The sequence below is a fragment of the Zingiber officinale genome, chromosome 4A (genome assembly GCF_018446385.1).
Source record: "Zingiber officinale cultivar Zhangliang chromosome 4A, Zo_v1.1, whole genome shotgun sequence".
Taxonomy (NCBI): domain Eukaryota; kingdom Viridiplantae; phylum Streptophyta; class Magnoliopsida; order Zingiberales; family Zingiberaceae; genus Zingiber; species Zingiber officinale.
Genome location: NC_055992.1, coordinates 116697674 through 116724906, shown reverse-complemented (window position 1 = coordinate 116724906; position 27233 = coordinate 116697674). Strand labels below are relative to the sequence as shown.

General features: G+C 40.1%; 4 protein-coding genes across 5 annotated transcripts; 1 reads left to right on the top strand and 3 right to left on the bottom strand.

Annotated features, from left to right (window-relative positions):
• Positions 1-10689: 10689 nt before the first annotated feature.
• LOC121970726 (putative cysteine-rich receptor-like protein kinase 20) lies at positions 10690-14225 on the bottom strand. Its single transcript, XM_042521618.1, has 6 exons — positions 12348-14225; positions 12127-12275; positions 11835-12045; positions 11517-11754; positions 11280-11430; positions 10690-11203 (listed from the first exon to the last, which is right to left on the bottom strand). The coding sequence occupies exons 1-6, from the start codon at positions 13984-13986 to the stop codon at positions 10964-10966; spliced, it is 2628 nt and encodes an 875-aa protein (XP_042377552.1). The 5' UTR covers positions 13987-14225; the 3' UTR covers positions 10690-10963.
• A 942-nt stretch (positions 14226-15167) lies between these two features.
• LOC121970724 (origin of replication complex subunit 4-like) lies at positions 15168-20984 on the bottom strand. Of its 2 annotated transcripts, none has more exons than XM_042521614.1 (17): positions 20494-20984; positions 20096-20214; positions 19875-19965; positions 19735-19791; positions 19566-19613; positions 18356-18406; positions 18217-18260; positions 18029-18092; positions 17789-17875; positions 17352-17443; positions 17174-17255; positions 16672-16769; positions 16475-16584; positions 16038-16130; positions 15907-15971; positions 15686-15829; positions 15168-15614 (listed from the first exon to the last, which is right to left on the bottom strand). In XM_042521614.1, the coding sequence occupies exons 2-17, from the start codon at positions 20191-20193 to the stop codon at positions 15573-15575; spliced, it is 1266 nt and encodes a 421-aa protein (XP_042377548.1). In that variant the 5' UTR covers positions 20194-20214; positions 20494-20984; the 3' UTR covers positions 15168-15572. The 2 variants fall into 2 exon arrangements, with proteins under 2 accessions (XP_042377548.1, XP_042377550.1); XM_042521616.1 differs by having other exon boundaries at positions 16672-16757.
• A 53-nt stretch (positions 20985-21037) lies between these two features.
• LOC121970725 (DNA ligase 1-like) lies at positions 21038-23547 on the top strand. The gene is made up of 5 exons (XM_042521617.1): positions 21038-21390; positions 21842-22059; positions 22482-22610; positions 22720-22779; positions 22923-23547. Exons 1-5 carry the CDS (start codon positions 21144-21146, stop codon positions 23325-23327), a joined length of 1059 nt encoding a protein of 352 aa, XP_042377551.1. The 5' UTR covers positions 21038-21143; the 3' UTR covers positions 23328-23547.
• A 1390-nt stretch (positions 23548-24937) lies between these two features.
• LOC121970723 (probable ribose-5-phosphate isomerase 2) lies at positions 24938-26356 on the bottom strand. Its single transcript, XM_042521613.1, has one exon. It carries the CDS (start codon positions 26025-26027, stop codon positions 25191-25193), a length of 837 nt encoding a protein of 278 aa, XP_042377547.1. The 5' UTR covers positions 26028-26356; the 3' UTR covers positions 24938-25190.
• Positions 26357-27233: the final 877 nt, after the last annotated feature.

Here is a 27233-nt window from a genome sequence, read left to right as displayed (position 1 = left end):
GTAAACCCGATCGATATTGATTTACCCTTCCTAAGATGTATCCCGGCCGATATTGGCCTATTCTTCTCAAGATATTTCTCGATCGGTATCAGCTTACTTTCATTAAGGTATATATCGGTCGATATTAACCAGCCTCTCCTAAGGTATATCTCGGTCGATATTGGCATGCCTCCCTTGAGACATATTTATATCGATATTGGCCTACCTCCCTTGAGGTATGTATCGATCGATACCGGCCTACCTCCCTTGAGGTATATATCGGTCAATATTGGTCTCCCTTTATCAAAGTATTATCTGACCGGGATTGGCCTACCTCTCTTAAGTTATAGCCCGGTCGATATTGATCTATCCTCTTAATTGTATATCTCTATCGATATTGGTCTTCCTTCATTAAGGCATTATCTGGATGGGATTGACCTACCTCTCTTAAGGTATAGCCCGGCCGATATTGACATATCCTCTTAATTGTATATCTTGATCGATATTGGTCTTCCTTCATTAAGGTATTATCTGGCCGGGATTGATCTATCTTCTTAATTCTGCTATCTCCCTTTCCTTTTTCATCAGAGACCTGCTAAACCTAACCCATATCAATGTGCATCAACCCAAGTTCAAGTTAGGGTAAAACAAACAAGTAATAATTTAAAGAAATGATTAAACTACTAGTTTAAACATAAATTTGCAATTAAAATAAATTGCAACATAAAATTTAGTTCTATCTGACACCAATTTTTGAAACGAATATCATTTTATAAAAATTCAAACGGATTGTGAAAATATTTCTAACTCCCCCTTAACTTGTGTCTATCTCTCCCCCTTTGATCACAGCAAAAACGGGGTATAAAACATGTTCAAACTAAATTCTAAGTCTTTTGAAAGAATTAAAAATAAACAATTTAAGAATTTTTCTAAGTAAAACTTAGGTAAGATAATTTTCTGAAAATTAAAAAAAATTCTAATTTCAGAAGAAATTTTAACTTAGGCAAAAAAATATTATTTAAGAATTTTCCTAAGTAAAAATTTTATGTAAGAAATATTTGTCTAACTTTTAAAAATATTTTTGATGAATTAAAAAAATTATTTTTAAAAAAAACTTTCTAAAGCATTATTTAATTCCAATTTTAATGCTTTTCCAGAAAGTTAATTAAACATTTTATTTCAATATTTTGGTTTTTAGGTCGTGGCGAGGCACTAGACCTTCTTGGTTATTGGAGCAACAACCACTTCCTTAGACAAAGTCTTATAAAGAAACTCATTGTTTAATTTTCTCGCTGTAAGCTCTAACTTAAAGAAAATTTTAATCTAGTAAAGATTTTGGAATCCAGTAAAGGTTCCTTCCTGCTGGATTAATCAAAAACTTAGGGGGTACATAGTTTCTAGGAACTTTTCTAAGTTGTCCCTGATGTTTTCTAATATACCAATTTAATTTTCCATAAGTTCTATGTTTTGATTTTGGAAATTTATTTAAGCATGCATGATTATTCTTCAATTTTTCAATTTTTTATTTTCTAATTTTAAATTATCATACATTTCTAGGAGACATGCTTTTGCTAATTTCAATTTCAATTCAGCATTTTTTTTTCCTAATTTTGCTAGATCTTTCGTAAGTACTTTGATAAATTGAAAAGACTGAGTAGGGGTTAGAGCATGTATCTTACTTACCTCACTTGGTGATGCTCCCCCTTCGTCACAGCTTTCTTCTTCTGATGATCCTTCCCCTTCATCTATGCTCATCTCCGAGCTGGTTTCTTTAAAAAGGTGGTTGGCCATCAGTGCTACTCCCGAGAAGGCTTCAACTTCAGATTCCGAGGATGAAGATTCATCCCATGTATCCTTCAAACTCTTACGTTTAGAGGGCATCGGTCTTCGAGACTTTTCCTTATCCTTTTTCTTTAATTTGGGGTAGTCATCCTTGATGTACCCTTCCTTGTTGCAGTTGTAGCATCGGACCATCTTTTTGTTATGTTGATTCTTCCTTGACTGCGATCGAAATTTATTAGTTTTAAGAAATTTATTGAAACGTCTTACCAGTAGCGACGCTTCGGTTTCGTCGATTGACGCTTCGGAGTCGGGATCATCCTTTTCGGCTTCTAGGGCAATGTTGAGGTTCGACTTCTCTACTTGTTTAGGCTCTGCAAGTCGAAACTCGTGAAGTTCAAAAGTAGAAAATAAACTTTCTAAACTACTTACCTCAAAGTCCTTAGAGATGTAGTAAGCATCTACTAAGGATACCCACTCTGGAGTTCTAGGGAAGGCGTTGAGCGCATACCGGATAGAGTCTCGGTTCGTTACCGATTCGCTAAGATTTGTCAATTGCGTTATCAGCTCCTTGATTCTCGCTTAGAGTTGTGCTACCTTCTCGCCGGTGTTCATCCGGAGATTCGTCAGCTGAGTCCGGAGGATGTCCCGCCTTGCTAACTTCGCTTCTGAGGTGCTTTCGTGGAGCTCCAGGAATTTATCCCAGAGGTCTTTAGCGGAGTTGTAGCTTCCGATCCGACTTACCTCCTGGGGCGGTAGAATGCTGAGCAAGTGAAATTTCGCCTTTCTATTGGCCACGAAATCGGCTTGCTCCTTCTTCATCCAGTTGTATTCTTCTTTGTCTTTTGGCGCTACATATCCATATTTCATTATTAAAAGTAAATCAAATTCAGTCTTAAAGAATACCTCCATTCGGCATTTCCACGTAGCGAAGTCTCCGTCGAACTTCGGGGGATGAATGTTCGCGCTGGCCATCGTCTTGATCTTTGTGCTTTAGTCGGTGGTTAGTCCTTCTGAGGCTGTCGAGCTCTGATATCACTTGTTGATGCAATGGGGCCGGCAAGAGGGAGGTGAATTGCCTGAAAAATAAGAGAGTATACCCTCCTCAAGACTTTCAACTCAAAAGAAAATGCAACAGTAATAAAGTAAACTAAAAGAAAAAGACTCAGCAATTTACTTGGTTACAACTCAGGGGGTTGTTAATCCAAGGCAATAGAAAAAGCTCTAAATGATCTCCTTTTCTGAAGGCGGAGAAGCCTTTTACACACTAGAAGCTCAGAACTATTGTTAGAAATGAATACAGAGTTGAATACTTGATTGATCATCATTCCTAAATCCAGGGGTCCTTTTATAGCCCCTGGAAAGTCTATCCCGTAGGTCGAAGGCGCCTCCAACTGAGGTCCAAGGCGCCTTAGCTCGGGTGAATGGATAGAACCCTATTCGGTCGACAACGGTCGTTTTGACCAGGGCTAATGCGTCTCAAACAAACATGAAGGCGCCTCCAAGGTGGAGGCACCTCAAATAAACATAAAGGCACCTCCAAGGTGGAGGCACCTCAAACAAGCATAAAGGCGCCTCCAAGGTGGAGATGAAGGCGCCTTGAGCTTCATTTCTAGCCTGCTTTCTCCTTTGTTTTGACTTCTGAAGCTTCATGCGTTTGGGTGATTTCGGCCAATCGAAATAGGGCTCACCCGAACCCAACTTCCGACCTTATCCTCGAGCAGGCTTTCGTCCCGACTTCTCATCCCTCGAATACCATGCACGTTCTTCTCGTCCACCGGTGTACTCTTCCGCAGCTCTTTCGTCCTTTGGATGCACCAAGCCCGTCAACTCCCTTCCCGTGCCGTCCTTCTCGCTAGCTGCGTCTTTCGCTCGACTTCCTGTGCGCCTAAGCTCCTTCACACTTAGACACAGGGATCAAATAACAAACAGGACCTAACATAACTTGGTTGATCATATCAAAACAATCACAGGGTCCAACAATAAATATTAAATATATGTGTTTGTCATTATATCGGGATTAAGAGTACGTACTTCCATAATAACAGAGGTTCTGTTCTTTTATGCAATCAGCATAAAAAGAACAACCTCAAATGGTCCTGCTCAATACACTCAGAGTGTACTAGTGTAATTTTATAGTCAAGATAAACTAATACTAAATCACACTACGACTGTTCCAATGGTTTATCCCTATCTATTTTGGTCGTGAGCTACTATTTATAATTTATAAGGAACTGATAACATGATCTTCTGTGTGAAATCACACACTATGTTATCTACAATATAAATTAAATGAACAACTATATTTAACATAAATAAAGACATTTGACCAACGTGATTCTTATTTCAAAACAAATGTTTACACAAAAGTTAGACTTTTAGTATACATTCTAACACTTAGATGCATTAGGCTAAATCAAGAAAAGCATCGTCTGGGATGTTCTCCATGATCTTTCAGCGCTTGATGAAATTTCTAGGGATATCAGCTATTAGATAACCTCCCTCCCTTAGTTGCTTGATGGCCCCATCTAGACCATAGCTGAACATTGTGGTAGTCTGATTGGCCAGCATTTGATTAAAGTCACTCGAGCATAAGTGCTTACTCTAAAGGACTCTAGTCGACCGGGCTCCTCTTCCTTATATTTGGCAAACTTAGCCTTCAGAGCTTCTAGCTCAATGTCTTTAGCGTCGAGCGCTTGCTGTTTTTCTTCGAGCTGAACCGCACTAATTGCCTACTCAGCCACTCGACTGACTTGTTCAGAGAGAAGATTGGCCTTTGTTTCTTCCTTCTTCTTGGCCAAAGCTCGGGCCTCCTTGTTTTTGAGGTCCAGATCATCTATGGCCCTAAGCTTTCTTGTGTTGGTTAAGTGGAGGTGCGGCTCGTAATTTTATACTTGCTTCAGCATTCACTCGAGCCGAACAACATAGTCATGATTTTATCTTTCTCCATTGTAAGAGTCCACTCAGACCCCAATAGTTGCTCTGACTAGGTGTCTAACTCTCTCTTTAGTTGAGCCACCTCTACTGACAACCGCTCAGTTGAGGCTTGGGATATGCTTGCTCCCTCGACCGAGCCCTATAGAATATAGTGCTCGTGGCTCAACTTGGCAAATTTTTGGCTGAGTGGTAAGCCCTCGACCCAAAATTATCAAAAGGAAAAGAATGTTAGAGGAAGCAAATAAGAAAGGAGAAGGTACGAGAACCAAGTAAATTCAACCCAGTAATGCCTTGACTTAAACAGTCGACTAGCTTCTCGGAGGAACTTTCGGCCGCTCGGGCTCGTGCATCCACCCAAATTTGGGCCAAGGGTCCTTGAATCTTTATTATATGCTCCTGGGCCAAGGACTTGGCAGAGTGCATAGATAGAAGATCCTGACAAGATAGCCTAAAGATCACCCGAACTCTCTTCTGGTTGCCCAACTCACTCAATTCGGTGGAGCTAGATTTTGATTTGCTTATAGATTTGGAAAGGGGAGTCAAGTGTTAATACCCCAAAGTAATTTTGACATAATCAATCAAGTCAGGTTAGGTTCTGTTGGTTTTTAACTCTATGTCTAAGTGTGCAGGAACTTAGGAGCACGAGAAGTCAAGCAAAAGATGCAGCTAGCGAGAAGGACGGTACGAGAAAGAGCTGACGGGTTTGATACATTCGAGGGATGAGGTGCTGTAAAAGAATACGCGAGTAGACGAGAAGGAGGCGTGCGGCGTTTCCAAGGGATGAGAAGCCAGAGCGGAAGTTTACTCGAAAATATGGGATGTTGGGCTCGGGGAGCTCTATTCTTAATGGACGACATCACCCAAGCGAGTAGAACCGGAGTGGAAGACCCAGACGATGTTGACTTTTTGGCTCTAGGTGCTCGGCCTCTGAGCGCCCGAACTCAAATGTTATCGAATCACAACATGGCATGATCTGTTACGACAGGGATAAAGTTTTATCCCACTCCAGGCATTCCAACCAGGGTTATAAATACAACCATGGTCCTAGAGGTTGAGAACAACACTTGTTATCGTTTTCTTTTGAGTTTAACTTTCAATTGTGAGATTTAATTGCTGTAAGAGGTTTCTTCGCCCAAAGGAGATTTTTACTGAGTTTTTCATCTTCCTTGGATTAGCAACCTCCTCAGTTGTAACAAAGTAAATTCGTTGTGCCTCTTCTTTTTAGTTTCTTAATTTTTTGTTTATGCAAGTGTTAATGTTAATTACGTTATAAAAGTTCGAGAAAGGTTTTTCTTTTTTTTTCATTGCAGGGCTATTCACTCCCTTAAGCCGATCGCTAAGGGTCCTACATCAAGTGTATTGTAGAAAGGGGTTGTGCAGGCTTAGTCGGTGGAGGCATCAAAAAGGAAATTGGCTGGGGAGAAATTAGTCCAACAGGTAGCTCAGACAAGGAAGGAGTCTGATTAGATGAAGCCTAGGTTTGTTGACCAACCCCAACTTCAGGGATCGCAGATGTTGAGCTCTCCCACTGCTCGGAGGGCGGTCACATGGTCGAAGCTACAACAGATGTTTGCTAAACTATAGAAACTGAGTGCACCGACGTGGTCGATCGGTGTCTTTTGCAGCGTTGACGCTAGATCAATGGCTTGGCAGAAGCCATGGACTCTGAGGGAACTGCTATTGGAATCAAGGTAGGTCGTGGTGGGGGCATCTCCTTAGTATTTGCTGTCGCATCACTCCCTGCGGCTTGGCTCACACCCTCTTCATCGGTTGGCTCCTCAGATGGTCTGACCAGCAAAAGCCTATGGCTCTCCAGCTTGACTTCCCCTCAAGCTTCCATTTCATCATCTACCAATTTCATGGAATCACTCAGCAATGCCTTCCACATGGTTTTGGCTATAAAATAAAAATATAGTTAGATCCAACAGCAAGAGAAGGATGAATGGCTCACTAAAGTTGCTATGGAGTTGAGCTCGTCGAGGACTTAGCCCAAACATATACAATGTGCCCTTAGTCAGTAATTTTATGAATATGATATTTAGGCCGGCGAGCTTAGCGGAGGCCTCGAGGTAGATCGACTCCTAGTGATACTTGATCAGTACGAGAGGATTAGGTAGTTCCATTTGTAACCCGGTAGGTAACATTATTGGATGGGACGGTCGGAGGAAGAAGTAGTGTGATTTTCAACCTTTATTAGAGGTGGACATTTTATCAAAAAGCACAACACCCACTTGGGCTTGGAAGAGGAAGACGTCCGACTTAGACTTCTTTGGATAATAAAAGTAATGAAAGACACGAGGGTACAAAGGGATGCGATATAGGTAGAATAATACAACAATCTTGCACAGTAACTTAATAGAATTAGGTGCTAATTATTGTAGGGGAATATGAAAGTAAAAATAAATTTCTGAAAAGAAAGGATGAAGAGGGAATCAGAGGTCGACCATTAATTGATCCTTAAAGAAAGTGATGAAGTCGACTAGAGGAAGGTGGGGATGATCGCAACTAGAAGGAATCACAATATGGTGGTCGTGGGAAAGGTGATAGGAATAACGCATCTTGTCCACCTCGTCGTCATTAAGATTAGAGACGACAGAGGTGTACCAAAGCCCATGGACAACAAACCGGGGGCCATGAGGATAGGACGGGAAGGATCAGAAGGAGAGAAGAAATGAAACTTACTAGAAGCTAGAGGAGTAAAAGATGCAACTGATTGTTGGCAAAGGCAAGCAGAAAATGAAGAAGTAGAAGGTGAAGAGAAAGAAGAAAGCAGTACAGTGACGTTAAAATATGCAAGTTAAAAACTCTAATGATGGCTGCTCACAGCCGTTCGATCAAAAGGACAGAGGAGAGAGGTTTAATCTAGATCGTCGAATTTAAGCCGCTTACAGTTGCATCGAATCACAATAGTAGTCTATCATATCGAATATTCTTCTATGCAGTCGTACAACATGTGTCGATAAGATATAGGCCACATTTACGAGGGATGTGAGGCAATAAATAAACTTATGCTAAAAAGTTATGCTCATCATTCTTCGTAGTGATTTTTCTCAATTTCCAAGATGTCAGGATGACATTAGCTAGAGCCGAGTGGTGGTTCAAAAAATGAGTGTTTGATAAGGGCACATAAAGCAACAGCAGTTAAGTATTTTATCAGCTTAATATGAATGAAAGTACAAAATAGGACAGTCTAGCCGAGAAATATTAGGGTCTCAAAAATCTTAGCGGCTAAGTATAATATTGTTTGAAGCAAATGAACGCACGTTCAGAGAACAAGAAGTACAAGCTACATTAGAGTCCAGTCAGTCAGACTTGCAACCTCCTTCTGAAGGATCAAAAAGGAGTGACAGAGGGGGACACCAGGGGGGATATCTCTTCTTAAAAACTTCTTTTATCGTATTCATAAAATGGAAATAGAGTATTAGTAGCGGAATAAAAAGAGACAAAGACAAAGATTATTTTTACTTTGTTCGGAGTCTACATTGACTCCTACTCAAACCTGCGATCCTTGATCGTACCGTTGAACAATTCACTATAATTCTTATTTCCAAAACTTTCCGAAAGAAGTAATTTGTACAATGAATTTAATACAATAGAATGCAAGCTAAAATAAAAATACCGACAATACAACAACGAAGATTGTTGGAGTTTCTTGGTGATGTAGCTTGCACGCTAAGTAGAAGAATAGAAGCAACACGAGAAGCAATATAGTAGAATAGAGGAATGTAGAAAGTTCCTTCGGCTCGGTGCTCTAGGCTTGCTTTTATAAGTGTTGATTGGTCGATTGAAAAACCCTTCTGTCGATTGATTCGTTCGGTCGATCGTACCCTCTATTAGTCGACTGAACACTGTGTTTTCCTTCTTTGCCGAGATCCGATCTTTGTGTCATTAAGAGCATTTAATTGATTGATCGACTGAACATAATGATTGGTCGACCGCTCCTTGAAGTTTCCAACTTCTGCTGAGAATGAATTTACCAGTATGCTTAACATATCTGGTTCGGTCGACTGATCCACTTGGATTATGCAAAACAAAGTTAGATGCACAGTATATAATAGATATCCCTGCAACACAAAGTTAGCACATAGATATGATGCATGAGTAATAGACAGTAATATCTGTCTTACTCTCAACTTGGAAATCTCCCGGTTTCTTCAGTTGGATCAGTGACCTACGATTTGTCCCTTCCCGGAACACAGCCTCTTGTCACTCCACTCCAGTTGATTACCTCAACCTACATGCTAAACATGGTCCTCCAGACTTATTTGGACTTTATCTACTCAGTGTCTGATCCATGATCCACTAAGGTTTTTCCTGCAATACTACATTAGCCAACAACAATAATATTAATGCACAATAGTGTGGTAAAACTAAACTTGGATTTACCAAGATTCGTTGGTCCAGTCGACAGTACGCAGTACACCAGAAACCATCTGATCAACTTTGCTTGGAATTTACTCCTTCAAGACTTCTCATTCCGAAGGTTATCTCCCTCTAGAATTTTCTCCATCTAGCTTCACTCATCAGAACCTAGAGTTACCTCCCTCTAGGATTTTCTCCACTTGGATTCATTCACCAAGACTCAGTATTTGATCGGCCCACTAGGGATTCGATATTGGGTCCTCCAGACCTATCGAATCCTTTTACTTGACTTTTATGATTTACCGAGATTTCTCTTGCCTAGCCGCAACTAGGACTTCCCTTGCCTAACCGTAGTTAGGACTAGTCACTCGATTGACTTCTCACCCTTGCCTAGTCGCGACTAAGGCTTCCCTTGATCAAGCTCCATTAAACATATTTGTCGGATATTAAAACCCTGGAGGTCGATTGCACTAACACCTTCAACTAGATTTGAAGAGGAGGCTTGCGATACGGTAGTTAAGGTGGACCCCCCCCCCCCTTCCTCCTCATGTGGGTCAAAGTTCAAGAGGTCGGCTAGCATAAGTCAAGAGGAGGTCAACATGCTGAGCCAAGGTGTATCCTCATTTAGATCGAGAACTTGCTCGATTAGATGCTATGGTCGATCGAGCCTCTAGCCCCAATCTTCTAAATATTGATGAAGCTCAAAGCCAAGTATTAACGAGCTCAACCGAGTGCTCCAATTGATTGGACATATGGCCCGATCGAACATAATGGATGCTTGGTCTACCCAAACTCCTAAGCATTGATGAAGCGCGAAGCCAAGTAATAACGAGCTCGACCGAGTGCTCTAGTCGATCGAACATATGACCTGATCAAACATATTGGACGCTTGGTCTGCCCGAGGGAAGACCAAGTCGCCGACTGCATTCACCAAAGTTGATCGGGTGGCTCTTGCGAGTGATGGTCGATCAGACTATATTAAGGACTCAGTTGGCTTGTCGGGTGAGCCTATTGTGGGCTCCGTGGTCCAACGATCTCATATTCCTTTTTGACATTTTGTGCCATAGAGGACAAAGAATATTTTGTATATAAGTTGCATATTTGAAGCTTCCATCTATCAATCGTAGAAATTACAAGTCCATTTTGGGAAAGGTGTCAAAGCCTTTTTATAGTCTGTCCTTTTTCCTTTTTTGAAATGTTTTAAAATCCATATACAAACAAACAGTAACACTATAAAAAAGTTGGCTTGTCGGGTGAGCCTATTGTGGACTCCGTGATCCAACGACCTCATATTCCTTTTTGACATTTTGTGCTATGGAGGACAATGAATATTTTGTATATAAGTTGCACATTTGAAGCTTCCATTCTATCAATCGTAGAAATTACGAGTCCATTTTGAGAAAGGTGTCAAAGCCTTTTTATAGTTTGTCCTTTTTCCTTTTTTGAAATGTTTTAAAATTCATATACAAACAAACAGTAACACTATATAAAAGGGTCTCCATCTACGGGCACAGGTATGTGATGCTATATAATTTTACACACCTAGCGCTGCTGTCCTTTCCACTATTCATTTCCTAAAACCGATCATTGACTTGAATGTCAGAGGACCAACACCGGAAACTCCTTTTCTAACCCGGTCGATAATGTTCTTCTTGCATGCAAGAGCACTTGGGAGTCACTTGAATATAACGGCAAGTCTTCATTTAGTTCACACGAGAGCCACACGTCCAGCATCATCTCCATCCATTTTAGGCATGATCATATATTATATAATAATACATATATAAGATCACAATAATCCATCAATTTTATCATATTCCATCTTCCTTCACCATTCAATATTCACACTATCAACATCCGAATTCATAAATCATACACCATTAAGCTCAAGTTCTTAGTTGGTTACCTAGGAAACTCGATATCCCCTTGCGAAGTTTGGGGGTTTTGTCGGTCGAACAAGCACTATATGATCACTTTGCAGCATGAGAACAACTTCCGATATAGTTGGCCTTTGTTCTATGTTTTCTTGAACACACAACAAACCTATTTGGATGCATTTCATGGCTTCCTTAGCTTGGCATTCGTTGTTATCGAGCATTGAATCCACAAGCTCGGTTGCCTTGTCATCGTTCCATAACTCCCAAGCCTATGGAAGCAGTTGTATTACTAGATGCTTTGGAGTAGGAAGAGTATTAATGGAGGAATACAATCAATCTACTTACACGTCCAAGGAGGTTTTGTCCATACTGTTCCGCATACCCTCTTCCATTCCTTTCTCCACTTATAATTTCCAATAGGAGAACACCGTAACTAAATACGTCAGATTTCACGGAGAAACATCCATCCATAGCATATTCAGGAGCCATGTATCCACTGTATCAATATCGCAAAAGAACTTTCATTACTAAACGAAAACAATAGCTATTATTAAAGAGCAATAGAGGGTTAGATTCGCTTACTAAGTCCCAACAATTCTAGGTGCGCTCATGTCACTTTCCTCTGTGGTATAAACCTTTGCCAAGCCAAAGTCCGATATCTTAGGGTTCATGTCTTTATCGAGCAGTACATTGCTAGCTTTGAGGTCCCGATGAATGATTTTGAGAAGTGAGTCTTCGTGGAGATAGAGAAGGCCTTTCGCAACCCCGGAGATTACGATAAACCTCATCTCCCAACTCAATTGCGAGCGCTTGTTTGGATCTATCGACGAAAAGGAAAACTAGTTTGAGAATTTTAAAGTATTTCTATATAAAGTAAAAAAATCTAAGATAAAATCTAACCAAATAAAATGGCATCTAGACTTTTATTAGGAAGGTATTCAAAGACTAGCAACTTCTCTTCTCCTTCCACGCAGCATCCCAACAGCCTCACAAGGTTCTTGTGCCGGAGCTTCGCGACCAGCTTCACTTCATTCTCGAACTCAGAAAGGCTTTGTTTGGATCTCTGTGAGAGCCTTTTGACTGCGATTTCTTTCCCATCGATCAGGACTCCCTGAGAACATCATGATGGATTCAACCAGTGATAATCAATGGAGAAAATTAAGGGGAAAGAAAGAAGCAGTTTAATTAGCACCTTGTAAACAGCTCCAAATCCACCTTCTCCGAGCTTGTTTTCAATGGAGAAGTTGTCGGTGGCCGCTTGAATGGCGGCCAGTCCCATGAAAATTAAGTCTCTGCCTTCCAAGGACTCGAGATCGATTGGTTGGGGAATTGATCTTCTTGCTGTAAGACAAATTCAGTATGTGTTTTCAGTCTTCAGAATCTTCGAGTGTTGAGTGACTGATTGGTTTTTACCTTTTCTTCTCCTCAGATTCCATGCGGAAAGGAGAAGAATTCCTAAGAGTGAAGCTCCGGCGATTGGAAGAACAATGGCGATGATTCTGGCCTTTGATGATCTTCCTCCTCCTCCTGTAAAATGTACATTTGATTGAAGTCGAAGAAGTAGCAAATCGAAGGTTGAAGAAGGGGGAGAATTGCCTGGTGCGATCCAGGCGGATGGATCGTTGAAGAAGCGGAATTGTTCGTAGCGGACGGTGCAGCTGCCGGTCAAGTACTGCCAGCCGCCGCTCTGCGCCCCGCACGACGCCGTCATCCTCCCGATCCCGCCGCCCAAGCAAATCTGGCATCTGTCGGCCGTCAGATCCCGCGTGCACTGCGCCAGCACGTAGCTCCTCGCCGTCGCGTTCACCACCACCTCGCCGGCGGCGTACATCGACGGGCTGCCCCACGCGACCTGCGCGATGCTCCGCGCTCCCGCCTCTGTAGCACGACTGAACTCCGCGGTCACCGGCGCCGCGCCGCCGCAGAAGGTGTGCACGTCGGTGTCTAGCTCGCCGAAGAAGCGCTGCTGCGAGTACTTCAAGAAGCATGGCCCGTACCACATGTACCCCTCCGTCTTGTTGGGGCACTCGTTCGCTATGGCCCGCCCCGCTGTGGCGAGGCACGCCGCGCACTCGCCGCGAGTCGCATCGTCCCCGGCGCAAAGCCCGAGGCCGTACATCCTATCGCTGCCGTCTCCGGCGGAAGCGCTGTAGAATCCCGTCGCCGGAGCTTGAGCACTCAGGTCGTCGAAGAGGCCTCTTAAATTGGCCGTCCTAGCGCTGAGGCTGTTGGATTGGATGTCGATGTTCGAGCACTGGCTCCGGATGATGTACGTGCTCAAGTTGTTGGGGTAATTGCCGAAGAACGGAGTGGGCTCGTACCTTATCCAGCAGCTCGGGGAGAGATACCGCCACCCTTTCCTCTGGATGCAACAGTTCTCGATGGCCGCCAGACTCGCCGTCAAGCATCTCCGGCAGCCGTCGGGGCTCAGGTCGGCCGTGCACTGAGCCAGGGCGAATAGGGGATACATATCCGACACGTTGGTGGCAAACATGAGCGGCCGTCGCAGGGGCGCCGCCTGCACCAAATCGGACAATACGTTGAACGCCATCCGCGAACTGGTTACCTCCAAGGGGTTGGTCATGTTGAATCCGTCAGCGTCGACGACGCCGAAGAAGTTTGCGTCAGAGTAGCGGAGGTGGCACTGGTCGTAGTAGACGATCGCTCGGCGAACTCCCGGGCAGCTTTGGTTGGCGCCGGCGACGGCCGTCTGGATGCAGCTCTGGCAGTTGGAACCGGAGAGGTCGCCTTGGCACATGTATAAGCCGTAGACGGAGTCGCTACCGGCTCCGGCGGTGGCGTTGGCGGAGTTAGAGGTGGACGAAAGGAAAGTGAGGGAGGACAAGAGATCGCTTAGGCTTCTGCCAAAGCTGCTACTCGAGTTGTAGGCGTCGCCGCCGCAGTCTGCTCTGAAAGGGTTCGCTGCCATGGCAGCTGTGGGAGCTTGGAGAAGGAGCAGGAACCGGATCAGGCCGAGGAGGAAGCTCAACTTTCTGCTGCTCCACATCTTGAAACTCTTTGTGCAATTGATCTGCTTCAAACCAATGTACATTTATAGATAAATATTACTGATCAAATAGGCGGCTGCCGGCGTCGCAGTGAAATTGAACGACCGGGAGATAAACTTTCACATTGCTTCAGAGATGAAGTCAATGTGCAGATCCTTAGCCGCCTCCTTCAAACTTCAAATGGTTGACAATCTGAGAGAGGGACACCGTTGACTCTAAATCAATAATGTCGAATCTATAGTGGTGCGGAGCATCAAATGCCGAATCAGTTAGATAGTCAAACACTGAATTAGCATTGAATTTAGTATGTGAAAGCCAAATTTGCACAAATATTTTCAATTGTTTTTGAGCAAAAGTCTCATTCTTCCAGAAGTCCCACTTTAGTTGGAAATATAATTAATTTATGAGTAAAAATTCAGTTATTTAATACTGAAAAAGACCCAGAGCAAGAAAACTCAAAAGCATGGGTGCCTTGCGAGGCACATCTCTTGTTCAATTGTATTGATAATCAAGTTAAATTTTTATAGGATTTAGATACGATGATAGTACATCATATATATGTATGCATTTATTCATGCACATAGATTTACAACCAATTTAATATCAAAATGCATCGGTATATGTTTGTTAAGGATGACCGAAAGAAGGATCGGGATGACGGTTGCCGGTTGGTGCGGGTGGTGTAAAAGGGGACGCTCTTTTGAGGGCTCCAATACTTCCTTTTGTAGCCATGCCCTCGCGTCCACTTTCAGAATGAGTTAATTCATCGACTGCGAGGGCAAAGATAACGAAATATGTTATGCAATAAGCAAGTTGAATCACATTATGCATTACAGAAATGAAGATGAGTTTAGGAACCAAACCTTGTGATTCTATTTGTCGTGAATTGGCAGTGATCATGATCGAGGAGAGGATGCTGACGATAAGGAAGATGGCGAGGAGGAAGTGAGACGAGGATGAATTAAGCTTCATTTTGTTGTAATGTATCTTGCACTACATCAACTGCTTGCCTGACCTTCCTATTTATATAGATTTAGGCATGCCAGCAAATGGTTATAAATAGAGAAGGCAGTTGAAGATTTTCCTATTTGTTTACTTTTGTATTCTTCTCCGGGTCAGTTTGTGGTTTAATTGAATCCTCTCTTGTGCCAATTTTGGGAGACTTTGTCTAGTCAAAACTAATTCAATCATAAATCAAAGCATTTGGATTTTTCATCAAAGAATATTAAGAATAATAATATTAAACTTGCTCTGATAAGAGTTTCTAACAAACCACCAACAATTGGCAAGGTAGTTAGGACACACTTAGAGTTTAAGTCCGTTCATTTAGTCATCATTGTCGAGGGGAAAAGTCATTACAGTGCATCATATCCTCAGCGTGATTTACTTCCATTCAAGAAACCTGAGCTTCGAAGAAGTTTGTATTCATATCGGTCCTTGATTACTATAACAGTAGCCGCTTGTATCGGATGAAGAAAAACCAGTTCAAGTAGGAGTGCTGCACAGTTGCAAGCAAGCTTCTGACCAGAATGGCTAACCAAAATTCTTCAGTACCAGCGTCGTTCAGTATCAAAAATAGATTTTCAGGACCAACATCGTTAGGTATCAACACCCACAGGTTATCATCTTACTATCTGAAGCTCTCATGATCAAACAATTTCTGAAGAATGGCCTGAGATAAAAAAGAATTATGATCATTGCATTTCCCAACTATCATTCTTGTGGAATCAAAAGAGCACTTACAGGGCATGAAGAGCGTGACTTCAACCCCAGATACAGTTCGTGAGGTGAAATCAAAAGTTTCACTGGTTGAATTTCGATGGATAAATTCCGTCCCTTATTGTCAACAAAACCAATCAACTCTCGTTCCAAGAGATGTTCAAAAGCCTAAAAAAATAGTTAGATAATACAAAGTTATGGCTGCAGAAGTAATGATGATATTTGCTTGAAAGATAGACACCTACCCTCAGACATACACTGTCTCTGTAATTGTCGGATGTCTTATAGGCTTCATGGATGGCTTTATACTCTGAAGAGGAGAAGTTCATTTAGGCCTTTAACACCACTATGATAAAGGGAACAAATTTTGACTTACCTTTCATGACAGAATTGAAGTTGTATGAATTCTGCTCTTTACATTCCAGTCTATTCATGCACACTAGAATGTATAGTTCCAGAATTGAGACACCTGCTCAACCATGTTCCAGACACTAAGAATTCTCATACAGACTTATTTAATTGTTTAGAACATATAATAAAAAAATAAAAATAATAATAAAAAGAACACATGAAACCCAATGATAGTTCCAACTATTTGGGATATGAATTTATCCTCATTATCAAACTTTCACAATGCTATATCAATAGTAATATTCAAAATTTCCTAATTCACTACTGCAAAAAAGGGAGAAATACTTAAATAACTTGATGTTAACTAGGATTTTCTACTAAGTCCCTCTAACCCCCATACCCCTGCAACTCCAATTGAAGGGCAATATTATGATTAAACTGCAAATAATACAAGTAACTAACCTTCAAGGATCTGGGTCTTGGGCTGCCTCTGGTAACATAAGTGGGAATCTTTGAAATTTTCCAGGGATAGCAAACCAGATTCTAAGCTCATAGAAGATACAGCTCGGAATCTGAAGAAAAAATTTTCAAAAGTTGAACTATAAAATTAAAAGAAATACAGTGTTTCAATCGTGAAAAAAAATGATAAACAAACTTACAGAAACTGCACCAAGTTATTAATTGCTCCATCAATAAATAAAATGGAATCAAGGATTTCTTGGAATTTTTTGTCATTTAAAATATCCTGCAAGTTATACTAATTAATTCATTACTGCACAACTCAATGATCATGAAAATAATAATAATAACAAAAAATAATAAAGGCAAAGATAAATTTGTGAATTCTCCTATTTTAAGTGAAATTATGTGAGAACTGAGATGGCATATCCATGCGTCCTAGAGGGTTCTGCATCTCATAAATACGAGTAAATCCATGATACTACAATAATCTCACATCAAAATCATGAGTCCTAGATCATTTTACATGTCATCTATCCAAGTAAATCCATCATACTGCCAATAAGCTCACCTCAAAATCATGCTAAAAATCAAATTTGTACAAAAGACTTGCAGGACTATTTGTCAATACCGAGTAGCAGTCTCTGTGGTTTTGGCTATTACACAATAATATTGAATGTAACGATGGGATCGAGACAACACCTGAATCTTTGAGTTGAATTCTGCAACATATTTAGAGAGGAGACCTATGTCTTTTGGCAAGTATAATATGTGCTCCAACAATCTGAATAACATGTCAATAAAGAAAACTGAAGATTAACTGCTTGGAAAGATATTTGACATTATAAGCAATTCATCATAAGTTAGAGAATATGATCACCTTCTTACATCTTCTCTTGAAGGAGGAACAAAAAGTAGTTTTCTGTGAGAAAACCTAGATCGAACTCTTTTTTCAAGAAGTTGGTCGGCATCCTGAAAGACATGAGTGGCTTTATCAAGTAGAACCAGCAATGAGTCAAATAGTGGAATAATAAGAATAATAATATACATAAAAACAATTGTTTACTTAGGAAACCTTGAGTGGTTCATAATTATTTCTTCACTAAAAAATATATCTAAAAAAAAGGATAGAAATCAAAAGAAATTATGTTTCCTTCCACTTTCTTAACTCAAATGTTTCCTTATTTTTTCTTTTACTTGTCCTTTTTAAATTTTCAACACACATGTTATAGAAGAGATTAAAAAATACGGGTGGCCCAGTGTATATTGCCATGAACATGAATATAAAGAAAAGTGAGAAATGTGGAGGCTACATACCAATCTGCAGCTAACACCAATAACTACAGCCTGTGAAGACACTGTTTGCATTGCATCAAGCAAACTATAAAGTAATCGTTGTTTCCCCTGAATACACATGTATCAAATAGCTCAAAGGTTTAGAATAAAGCAAAGAATGAGATAAAAATGGAACAACAAAGGAGGATTGACAAGGAACAGAAGCAAGTAAATAAGTACCTACACAGAATTCTGTAAGTGGCTAAAAGTTACTACTCGTACCTGAGCAAAAAGATCAAACTCATCCAAGACAAAAATTATTGATTTGTGAGATAATCCACACTCCCTGTCCATGGCAAAATAAAAAAAGATGAAAATTCAATTAGAAGTTGAGTGTGCTAAGAAGAAACTTCTCAGAGACTTTTAAGTTTAAACATGGAAAATAAAAGTTGGTGAAAACCTGTACTTACTTTAACATATCAATCATGAATCCAGCATTGTCATCTGATGAAGCCTAGAAAACACAATGAGATCTAGAGTTCATACCTTGGATAACTATAAAGTATATTATAAATTTTTTACACTGAAAAACATTAGGACTAAATATACCATCTTAGAAAATAATAATTGGTGATCCAAGCATAACTGCCTAGCTATTTCCTGAAACAGCATATATGTCTTTGTGAATGTCATTAGCAATACAAATTATCATGAAAAAAGCAAACAGAGTTCAAAGCATAACTTGTTGATGTCATGATGAGATCTAGAAAGAGATATTTCAAGGTATATCTGACTGACCTAAAGCTTATAAGCCAAGAGGAACAGCAATTTCATCATTTTGTCATTATATGAATGAGACAGAATTTTGTGATCAAATTGAGAGAGGGGAGGGGACCTTACTATACTACATATAAAAATTTGGTCTACTATGAAAATGAGAAAGATTATATCACTAAACAAAGATGCTCTAAAACCAAAGATTCAATTCAATCACATTTTATCCTATAGTTTGTGAGTTGTTTGGCAAGGGGAATAAGAGGGAAGGAAAGGGAGTGAGAGGAGGAGAGTATCTTTCTCATATGGATGATATTGGTGGAGGGAAAAATAAAGGAACATTTAAGACTAAAATAATCCAATTTATCATATAAAACAACCATAAAATAAAAATAATTTGGTAAAATAGTAATTTATAATAAAACAACTATATCCTTTCTGCATTTTGAGCATAGCAAAGTTTGAATATGAAGGGAGAGGGAGACATGCAAGATCATTCCCACCCCCAGCCTCTTATTCCCTTCTCCCTTCCACTGGTTCCTCTATTCTATACTAAAATCAATTCAATTCTATGCAAATTCACCATAGCAACTTAATAGTTCCTTTTCAGATATTCATAGACATCCTCTTTTCTTTGACATTTGAAGCTCACAAGTATCATGGTATTCACTTGGATGAAATAAGTGGGTAAGAAATGGAAAATGAATCGAATTGTCAAATCATCTTCTTTACTTGGAAGGAAGATAAGGGGAGAAATAATATCACCTCATCCAAATCCTCCATTTTATTTCAGCCAAAATTTTGTGGAAGTTGAGGGAAAGATCCATAACTAACATAAGTAACTTACTTTTAATTTGCCTGAAATATGATAGTATACTTCTTACTTTGTTTTTTCCCAAACTTAAACTACTTCCTTTCCTCCCTACTTTCTTCCCTCCATATAAGCACAACACAATTGCATGGGCTATCTACACACTAGAAAATTTTAACAATCAGAAAAGTGAAGAAAATTGAACAAACAAAGCAGATTTGATAAAGATCTCACTTTCAGTGCAAAGTTGTCATCGCTATGGAGTAGTCCATTCAACCTGATCTGGAACCCAAAAAACACATTGCTATATACTTAAAGATCCCTTACTACAAAAGCACAATAGAACAAGAAAAAAAATGAACCGGTGAAAAGGCAACAGAAACCAAGAAACATTATACCATACCACAGAAATTGAATCAGGGTGTTGAGTTTTCAAATCTTCAAGGACCAAGTCAACTACCTGAACAACAAAAAGGTTGATTGTGTACGTGTAGTGGAAAGATGATGAAGGTTAAAATGTAGATTTTTTACTGAAGGCCTTACCGCAACCTTTCCAGATCCTCGAGGACCAAGGAGGAGGATAGAGTTGTTACAAGAATCCGAAATAGAGTTCATGATAAGAAACTTCAATTTGCTGAAAATGAATGAAAAATATTTTCTTAGAGATCCAGGAATAAACAAAATGAGAAATAGTAGAATCTACCGAATCAATAATGGCAAAGGAAAAATTGGAGGGTTTGAGGTGGGAGATCTGATGGCACTACCAGTAGTTGCTCTCCTCGGAGGATTTGAAGGTTGCATGGACATAGTTAGGGTCATAGAGCCTAGATCGAAGAAGAGCAAGAGCTTTCTCGGTATCCATGGTAGCAATTGGATAAGTGATCTAACGGGCAGGAAATTGAATATTAATACAAGGATAACAACATATATAACAAGTATAAATTCTCTGTGTTAGCGTAAGTATATCACACATGACATGTTAGTAACAAGTAGCAAACGATGAGAATAATCACTAATCATTATAAGGATAGCAAATCTGTACTGCATCCTCAATACAAGAAAATTACCACCGAAATGCTTAAGTCAGTTGAATATCGTGATTAGTTCAAAATAACCAAGATTCCTCCAATAATAACCATACAATTACTCACCGAATTCTTACCTTTAATTTGGGAAGGCCAGTAGTCCCTCTTGGCTCGGCCCAAAACAGAGCCGTAAAACAGAAAGGGAGAAAGAGAGAATGCCGAAGAGGAGAGAGAAATGAAGGTCGGCGGTGTAAATCTCAGCTCTTCTTCGACTTCGGGTGGCGACGGCCGCGTGAACAGAGAGAGAGAGAGAGAGAGAGGGTGCCGGAGAGGAGAGGGGGAAGGGAGGGGCGGCGTTGCTCGGCCTTCTACTGGCTTTGGAGGCTGTGCGACAGAAGGAGAGGGCAGATCGGGAGGGGCAATGGGAGAGTTGTCGCCGCCGCTCGTGTGTGGTGGAGGATCGGCGGAGGGCAACGAGAAATAGGGGCTGTCGCTGGTGCAGTGACGTCACGTGGAGAAGAGAAGAAGGAAGATAGCGACGGGGAGAGGAAGGATGAAGGGGATCGCCGCCCGATCGCTCACTGGCCTCACTTCCGTTTCCGTCAGTTTTGTTAATTAAAAAGATATTTTATAAATTACCTAAATTACAGGCGTGCCCCGCCGTGCTTTTTAAAATTAGAAAAAAAAAAAACACCGAAAACCTGAGAAAGAAACCTAACCTCCTAAACCCCATACCCTCTTCGCGAGCCGCCGTCACCTTCGCGAGCTGCCATTTTCTTAGCTACTCATGATTAAGCGGCGGTTCTACAGGCATGAACACGTCGACCGGGATGGTCATTCCTCCTCGTCTTCTGATTCGGACTCCGACTCCGTTTCGGAGGTCCAGTCGGACAGGGAAGTAGAACCGCATGGGGAGACGGAGACAGAAGAAGTAGGGGTAATCGAGGATTCCAGCGACTCCGACGCAGATGAAGATGATGAAGATGGAGAAGATTCAGAAGACGAGATGCAGCAGCGCCGCTTCCCTTTTTCTGGTTTGATCTGTTTCTCTCGCATATCCCATCTTCTAGCTATAAGGTTTAGATCTTGCTATCGCTAGTTGAATTTGATGACTAGGTTCTGATTTTGATAAGTTTCCCTCTGAGAGATTCTCCATATTGTTATGTATTCAGTTGGTTTCTGGATGACTGTGAACTTTTACCGATAATCAACTCGTACATCTGAGTCTTTAATCAAAGTTGGTGCCTTTTTGCTTAATTCCTTAGCATATGCCCAATGTCAGTTGTTGATTGTCTATTCTTCAAAATTGTGATTAGATTTGTTAAAGCTTTTGTTTAATTTCTAAGCATATAGCAAACGTTAGTTCTAGATTGTCTATTCTTCAAAGATTATATCTTCTCTTTAATTTTCTGCCCTGCCATATGTGAAGCAAATTTTCTCCTTTGTTTATTTGTCTTGCTAATGTGAAAGATGATATCTCTGCAGCTGTTCATCCTAACATTAGATCTAGTGAACCAATTGTTGGCGCAGAAGCTAAAAAATATGGGACGGTCAATGCTGGTGACATTTCTGTTGATTGCAATGATCCCATTCAAGCTGATCTCATTTTTATCTTGAAACATAAGTCAGTTTTCAAGTGCCGTCTCTGCCCAAAAGTTATCTGCTTAAGCGACGAGACAGTTAAGAGACACCTCAGTTCAAAGGTAACAAAATTGCATATGCATACATGTATAGTTGTTTCATGCTGCACTTGCAATAAGAAGCATTTAGCTTGAGCTTCTCTTGTAGCTCATATCATTAATTTACATTTTATTGTTACTCGAGTTCCTGAGATATATCAGTGATGAAATTGATCGGTCCTTATGTAAACAAGAGGAATGTTATTAAGGCTTTTATTTTACTTTCATTTAACATCAGGTATTTTCTCAGTTTTTGTCTTATAGTATTGACCGTCAGTTGTTCATTAATGTTCAGAAAGCTTGTTCTTAATAACTTGAACTTGGATCTATTCTGTTTTTGGAAGAATTCAGTGGAACCAACCTGCTAACACTCCTTACTAAAATAGTACTTCATCTGTTATTGTTTCTTTTTGTGTTTACTCACTTTTATTTCTCCTTGCATTAAGGCGCATGCTCGTTTCAAGAAACAATTTCAAGTTGGAACGCTCAAAGTGATGCTTAATAGTGATGGTGAAATTGAAGAAGAGCAAGAGACTCATGCAGAGAGGTATGCACGGATCGTAGCTCTTGCCAAGGTACTCAAATCTAAACAGTCATTTTGTTTTTGTTTCCTGTTGGTTTCAATGTGTGTTTTTGAAGACCCAATTCCCACATTGATATAGTTCATCCAACTAAAATCTTCAGGAATCAAGTTCACCCAAGAAAAAGTCAGCGTGGCGACAACGGGCCAAGAGGAGGAAGAAGGTTATTTCTCTCTTCCTATTGTTTCAGCATTAATCTAACTTGACCAAACGACTAGGCTTAGCGATGTCTGTTCTTAAGTAAAAAATTACATTTGATGTTGCTCAACATGTGAGTAAAGGCATTGTTGGTCTCATTGGCCACAGAGGATGCTTAGCCGCTCCAACAATGAGAATATAAAAAAAGAAGAGAAGCAGGAGAAGAAACCGCAAAAAACTGAGGGGAAAAAAGAGAAGCCCAAGGAGCAGCGGGACAATAAACAACATAAAACTGAGGGGAAATCGGAGAAGCCAAATGTGATGCTGAAAAAGAAAGCAAATAAAATTGAAGGGAAAACTGAGAAGCCAAAGGAGAAGCGTGGAAAGAAACGTCTAAAAACTGAGAACAAAGAGAAGCCAAAGGAGGAGAAACATGAAAAGAAACGTGCAAAAACTGAGGAGAATACCCAGATACCAAAGGTGGAGAAACAAGAACAGAAACGACCAAAAACTGAGGGTACCGATAAGCCAAAGGAGAAGAAGAAAAAGAAAGAACGAAAAACTAAAGGTTGAAGAAGATCGATTACCTTCATTTCTACAATTTAGCTTCGTCAATTTTGCAGGGTTTTGTTTAGTGACTAGTTGGTGATCTTTACCTACTTCATTATTCTGAAAAAAAAATTCAATCTTTCCTCGTGGATCAAACATATCTATATTCTTTGTTGTTAATTGTTAAGAGTTTCTATACTGAAATGCTTCATTATTCACTATTTTAATTTCTGAAACTTTTTTATTTGAATTATTCAATCTTATTTAATATTTGAAAACTTATAAAACCTGGTGGAGCAACACTGAAGCTCTTTTGTTTTTCAAATAAAAAAATTTACACTGTGAAAAGGGTAACTTCCTGAGCACAGAACATGCCTAACACGGCAAGTGTATCAAAAACGTAAAGAAAAAAACAACGCAAAAAATATTTCAGTGTCAATTAATGGATTTATTTAAATAGAGGTGTAAATGAACTGAGTCGCTAGATCTATTCGAAATTCGATTCTATAAAAAATCGTTTGTGTTCGTTTATTGAGGTTCATTAAGATAAATAAATTAAACTTAAGTTTCATAATATGTGACTCGTTAAAATGTTCATTAAACTCATAAATTAATTTTTAAATAAAAAAATAATAGTTTTGATATTAATTTATAGATTTTACACTCTATTTATAAAATATATAGATAAATATATTAAATTTATTTATTAAAATAAAATTATAAATTTTAATAAGAATATTATAATTTTTTCTAAATATATAATTTAATTTTTAATGAATATTTAAATTTATAATTTATATTTATTAAGTTCGTTAAATTTCGAATAAGCTCGTGAGCCGTGAATATATTTGTTTAATAAAGCTCGAGCTCGGTTCGATTATAAACGAATCAAATGCAAACATTCAAGAGTTTGACTATTAGCCTCAATAAAAGTTCAAATAAACTTGTGAACTATGAATATATTCCTTAAAAAAAATTCGAACTCGGCTCGATTATAAACGAGTCAAACTCAAACATTCAAGAATTCGACTTAACTCAGCTCGATTACATTCATATGCTCAAAGGCAAGGTTTGATATTGAATTTTAAAAATTTATTTAAAGGTCTCCTGTTAATTTATTATATATTTTAAAAATACAAGTTTTTACTCAAGTTTTCAATGCACTCCCTTAATAGATGTGGGGAATTTTTGACTTTTTGTAGACGAACAAGTTTCAGATTACTCCCAATATTTATTTTCTTTTTTTTTATTTCAGATTACTCCCAATAATTTAATTTGACTCCGTGAGAATAGATTTTTCATTGCAGATGAACATTCTCATAAAGAATGAGAATAGGTTTTTCATTGCAGATGAACATTCTCATAAAGAATGAGAATAGAGATTTCATTGCAGATGAACATTCTCATAAAGAAGGGCTCATGAAATTGTAGACTCTGGGAATTGGGGGTTGACTTGTGAAAATCTCAAGCAAAATCAACTTGAATCAGGGAACCAGAACCAATTCACGCCGCTTCTTCAGAAGAAGACTGAAAAAGAAAACACCAGAGGACTTGTAAAAAAGACATGGGAAAGAGTTTCACAGATTAGATATATTACTAGGATTAAATGAGATTATTATTTTTTGAGATTTCCCTGATAGCTATCTACTGCATTTCAATCTCTGAAACTTGATACACAACTTAGAAAACTAAGAAAAGACAGTTCAAGACAGAGATCTGTAAGGCTGTAATCCAAAATAAATCTACTGAAACTTGATTGTTTATCCATCACTGAATTAGCAGTCGAAGCTTAATGGAGACAGTTGATGTTTCCATACTGTCAAAACTGGTTTCTTTATGATGTTTGAAACAACACATAATTTAGCTTTGAACTCGATCACATGCCTCTCAGAAACCATTTGACTTCGCCTCTTTGTCCATCAACACCACCCCATCCTTCCTGGCTACGATCACGGACGTCGCCAATCCGAGGAACATTCCGTGCTCGACCACGCCGGTGATCCTCAGGAGGTCATCGCTGATGGCCTGTAGATCTCCGTGGATTCCATCCTCGAAGAACAGGTCCACGATGTAGTTCTTGTTATCCGTCACAAATGGCTCAATTTCGGATTCTTTTTCGGTAAAGGCGCTAGCTTTGGCGTTGATTGAAGCCGTACGGAGCTTGAGGTTGAAGCCGGGCGTGCCGTCGAAGAGGTTCTGTAGTCGGCGGAGAGTGAGGGCCCAGCCGAAGGGGATGACCTCAACGGGGATGGCGAGGCCGCTGCCTCCGAGGCGCGGAACGAGCTTGGAGTCGTCGACGATGACGACGAAGCGGCGGCTGGCGCCCTCCACCATCTTCTCCCGGAGGAGGGAGCCGCCGCGGCCCTTCACAAGGTTGAGCGCCGGGTCGACCTCGTCCGCGCCGTCGATGGACAGGTCGACCACCGGGTGCGCGGCGAGATCGGTGAGGGGGATGCCGGCGGCCGCAGCGCGGGCGGCGGCCCATTCGGAAGTGGGGATGCCGACGATGTCACGGAGGTCGCCGCCGCGCAGGAGGTCGCCTATGCGGTCGAGGGCGTGGGCGGCGGTGGAGCCGGTGCCGAGGCCAAGGACCATGCCGGACCGCACCAGCTCCACGGCGCGGAGGGCGGCGATGCGCTTCAGGTCATCCTGGGACTGGCCGGCAGCCGCCATAGCTTCTGCCGTCAGCGAGCGAGAGGGTTGGAGGAGGAATGGCGATCCCATCGCCGGATCGGAAGATGAAGACGAAAGACCACACACTCCACGCTATCTTATATAGCGGCGGAAAATGAAAAACCAAAAAGGAGCAATTTTTAACCCTAGAGAATTGCTAAAGAAATCGGCAAAAAAGAGGGGCAAAATCCGCAAGTGTGAATGGAATCGACATGAACGATTGGTGGCAAATATTTAGCCCCCTTGTGGGAAAAAAAAAATCTGGGGAAAATCGTCTCTCCTTTTAAGGACTAGGGTTAGGGTTAGGGTTTGGTGAGGAAAGGAGGATGACGAGAAGTGGTGCATCATGACGGGGAAGGCCTCATCTGTTCGGCTCGATTTGCGAAGCCTTCTCACTAGAATAAATCATGAATGACTTCTCACTAGACTAAATCATGAATGATTACTAACTATTATTAGTATTTGAGTGATCATGACATAAGAATATCTATAATAGTATGAGATATTTCTTTCAAATATTTATAATCCTCACTTTCACATCATTCTTCAAATATCTTATTATTCAAATATCTCAACTTTGAAATATCTCACCATCCAAATATTTATGGGTCCACCAATCAAATATCTCACTCTCAAATATCCTCAACTTCACAATCAAATATCCCACCAATCAAATATTTATAGATCACATGATCATTTTATTAACTTACATATAATTTTATATTTAAATAAAATTAATATATTTCGTCTATCATTTATTCATAAATATTTTTCAAATAATTATTCAATATAATTATTTTAATATTAATATTTTATTTAAATGAAAACAATAAAACATCTAGTGTACACATTTAAAAAAAAACTATAACATAGTTCAAATATTTCACAAAATCAGAATTGAATAACTAAATATTTCATATATAATAAATTAGTCATTTACTCATCACGATGGCATGTTTCCCAGATGTGTTCAACCAAATCATGACGAAGCTAATGATGCACCTGAGTATCACGTAACTCGGAATTTCTTCGAATGTATTCAGCAAATCCTCTAATTGAGCCATGATTCACTGTGATTATATCTTGTTTTTCGTGATCCCAAATCGATATTGCATGGTCTTCGTCCTCCACAATCATGTTGTGTAAAATAATGTACGTATATATGATTTCTTTGCATTTGTCCATAAACCAATGTCACATTGGACCTCTTATAATTGCCCAACGAGATTGGAGTACCCCCAAATACCCGCTTGACAT

Bases quoted from the DNA above. Each gene is read 5' to 3' on its own strand.
- LOC121970726 (XM_042521618.1), bottom strand. From the start codon at position 13,986: ATGTACATTGGTTTGAAGCAGATCAATTGCACAAAGAGTTTCAAGATG. The intron at 12,046-12,126 runs GTGCTAATTAAA...TGATGTTCTCAG, and splicing joins GATTTGGAGCTGTTTACAAG to GGAGTCCTGATCGATGGGAA. The intron at 11,431-11,516 runs GTAAGCGAATCT...ATATTGATACAG, and splicing joins CCTAGAATTGTTGGGACTTA to TGGATACATGGCTCCTGAAT.
- LOC121970723 (XM_042521613.1), bottom strand. From the start codon at position 26,027: ATGGGATCGCCATTCCTCCTCCAACCCTCTCGCTCGCTGACGGCAGAA.
- LOC121970724 (XM_042521614.1), bottom strand. From the start codon at position 20,193: ATGGATACCGAGAAAGCTCTTGCTCTTCTTCGATCTAGGCTCTATGAC. The intron at 18,261-18,355 runs GTATATTTAGTC...TGTGTTTTCTAG, and splicing joins AATTATTATTTTCTAAGATG to GCTTCATCAGATGACAATGC. The intron at 17,256-17,351 runs GTGATCATATTC...CATGTTATTCAG, and splicing joins TCAAGAGAAGATGTAAGAAG to ATTGTTGGAGCACATATTAT.
- LOC121970725 (XM_042521617.1), top strand. From the start codon at position 21,144: ATGATTAAGCGGCGGTTCTACAGGCATGAACACGTCGACCGGGATGGT. The intron at 21,391-21,841 runs GTTTGATCTGTT...ATATCTCTGCAG, and splicing joins GCGCCGCTTCCCTTTTTCTG to CTGTTCATCCTAACATTAGA. The intron at 22,780-22,922 runs GTTATTTCTCTC...CATTGGCCACAG, and splicing joins GGGCCAAGAGGAGGAAGAAG to AGGATGCTTAGCCGCTCCAA.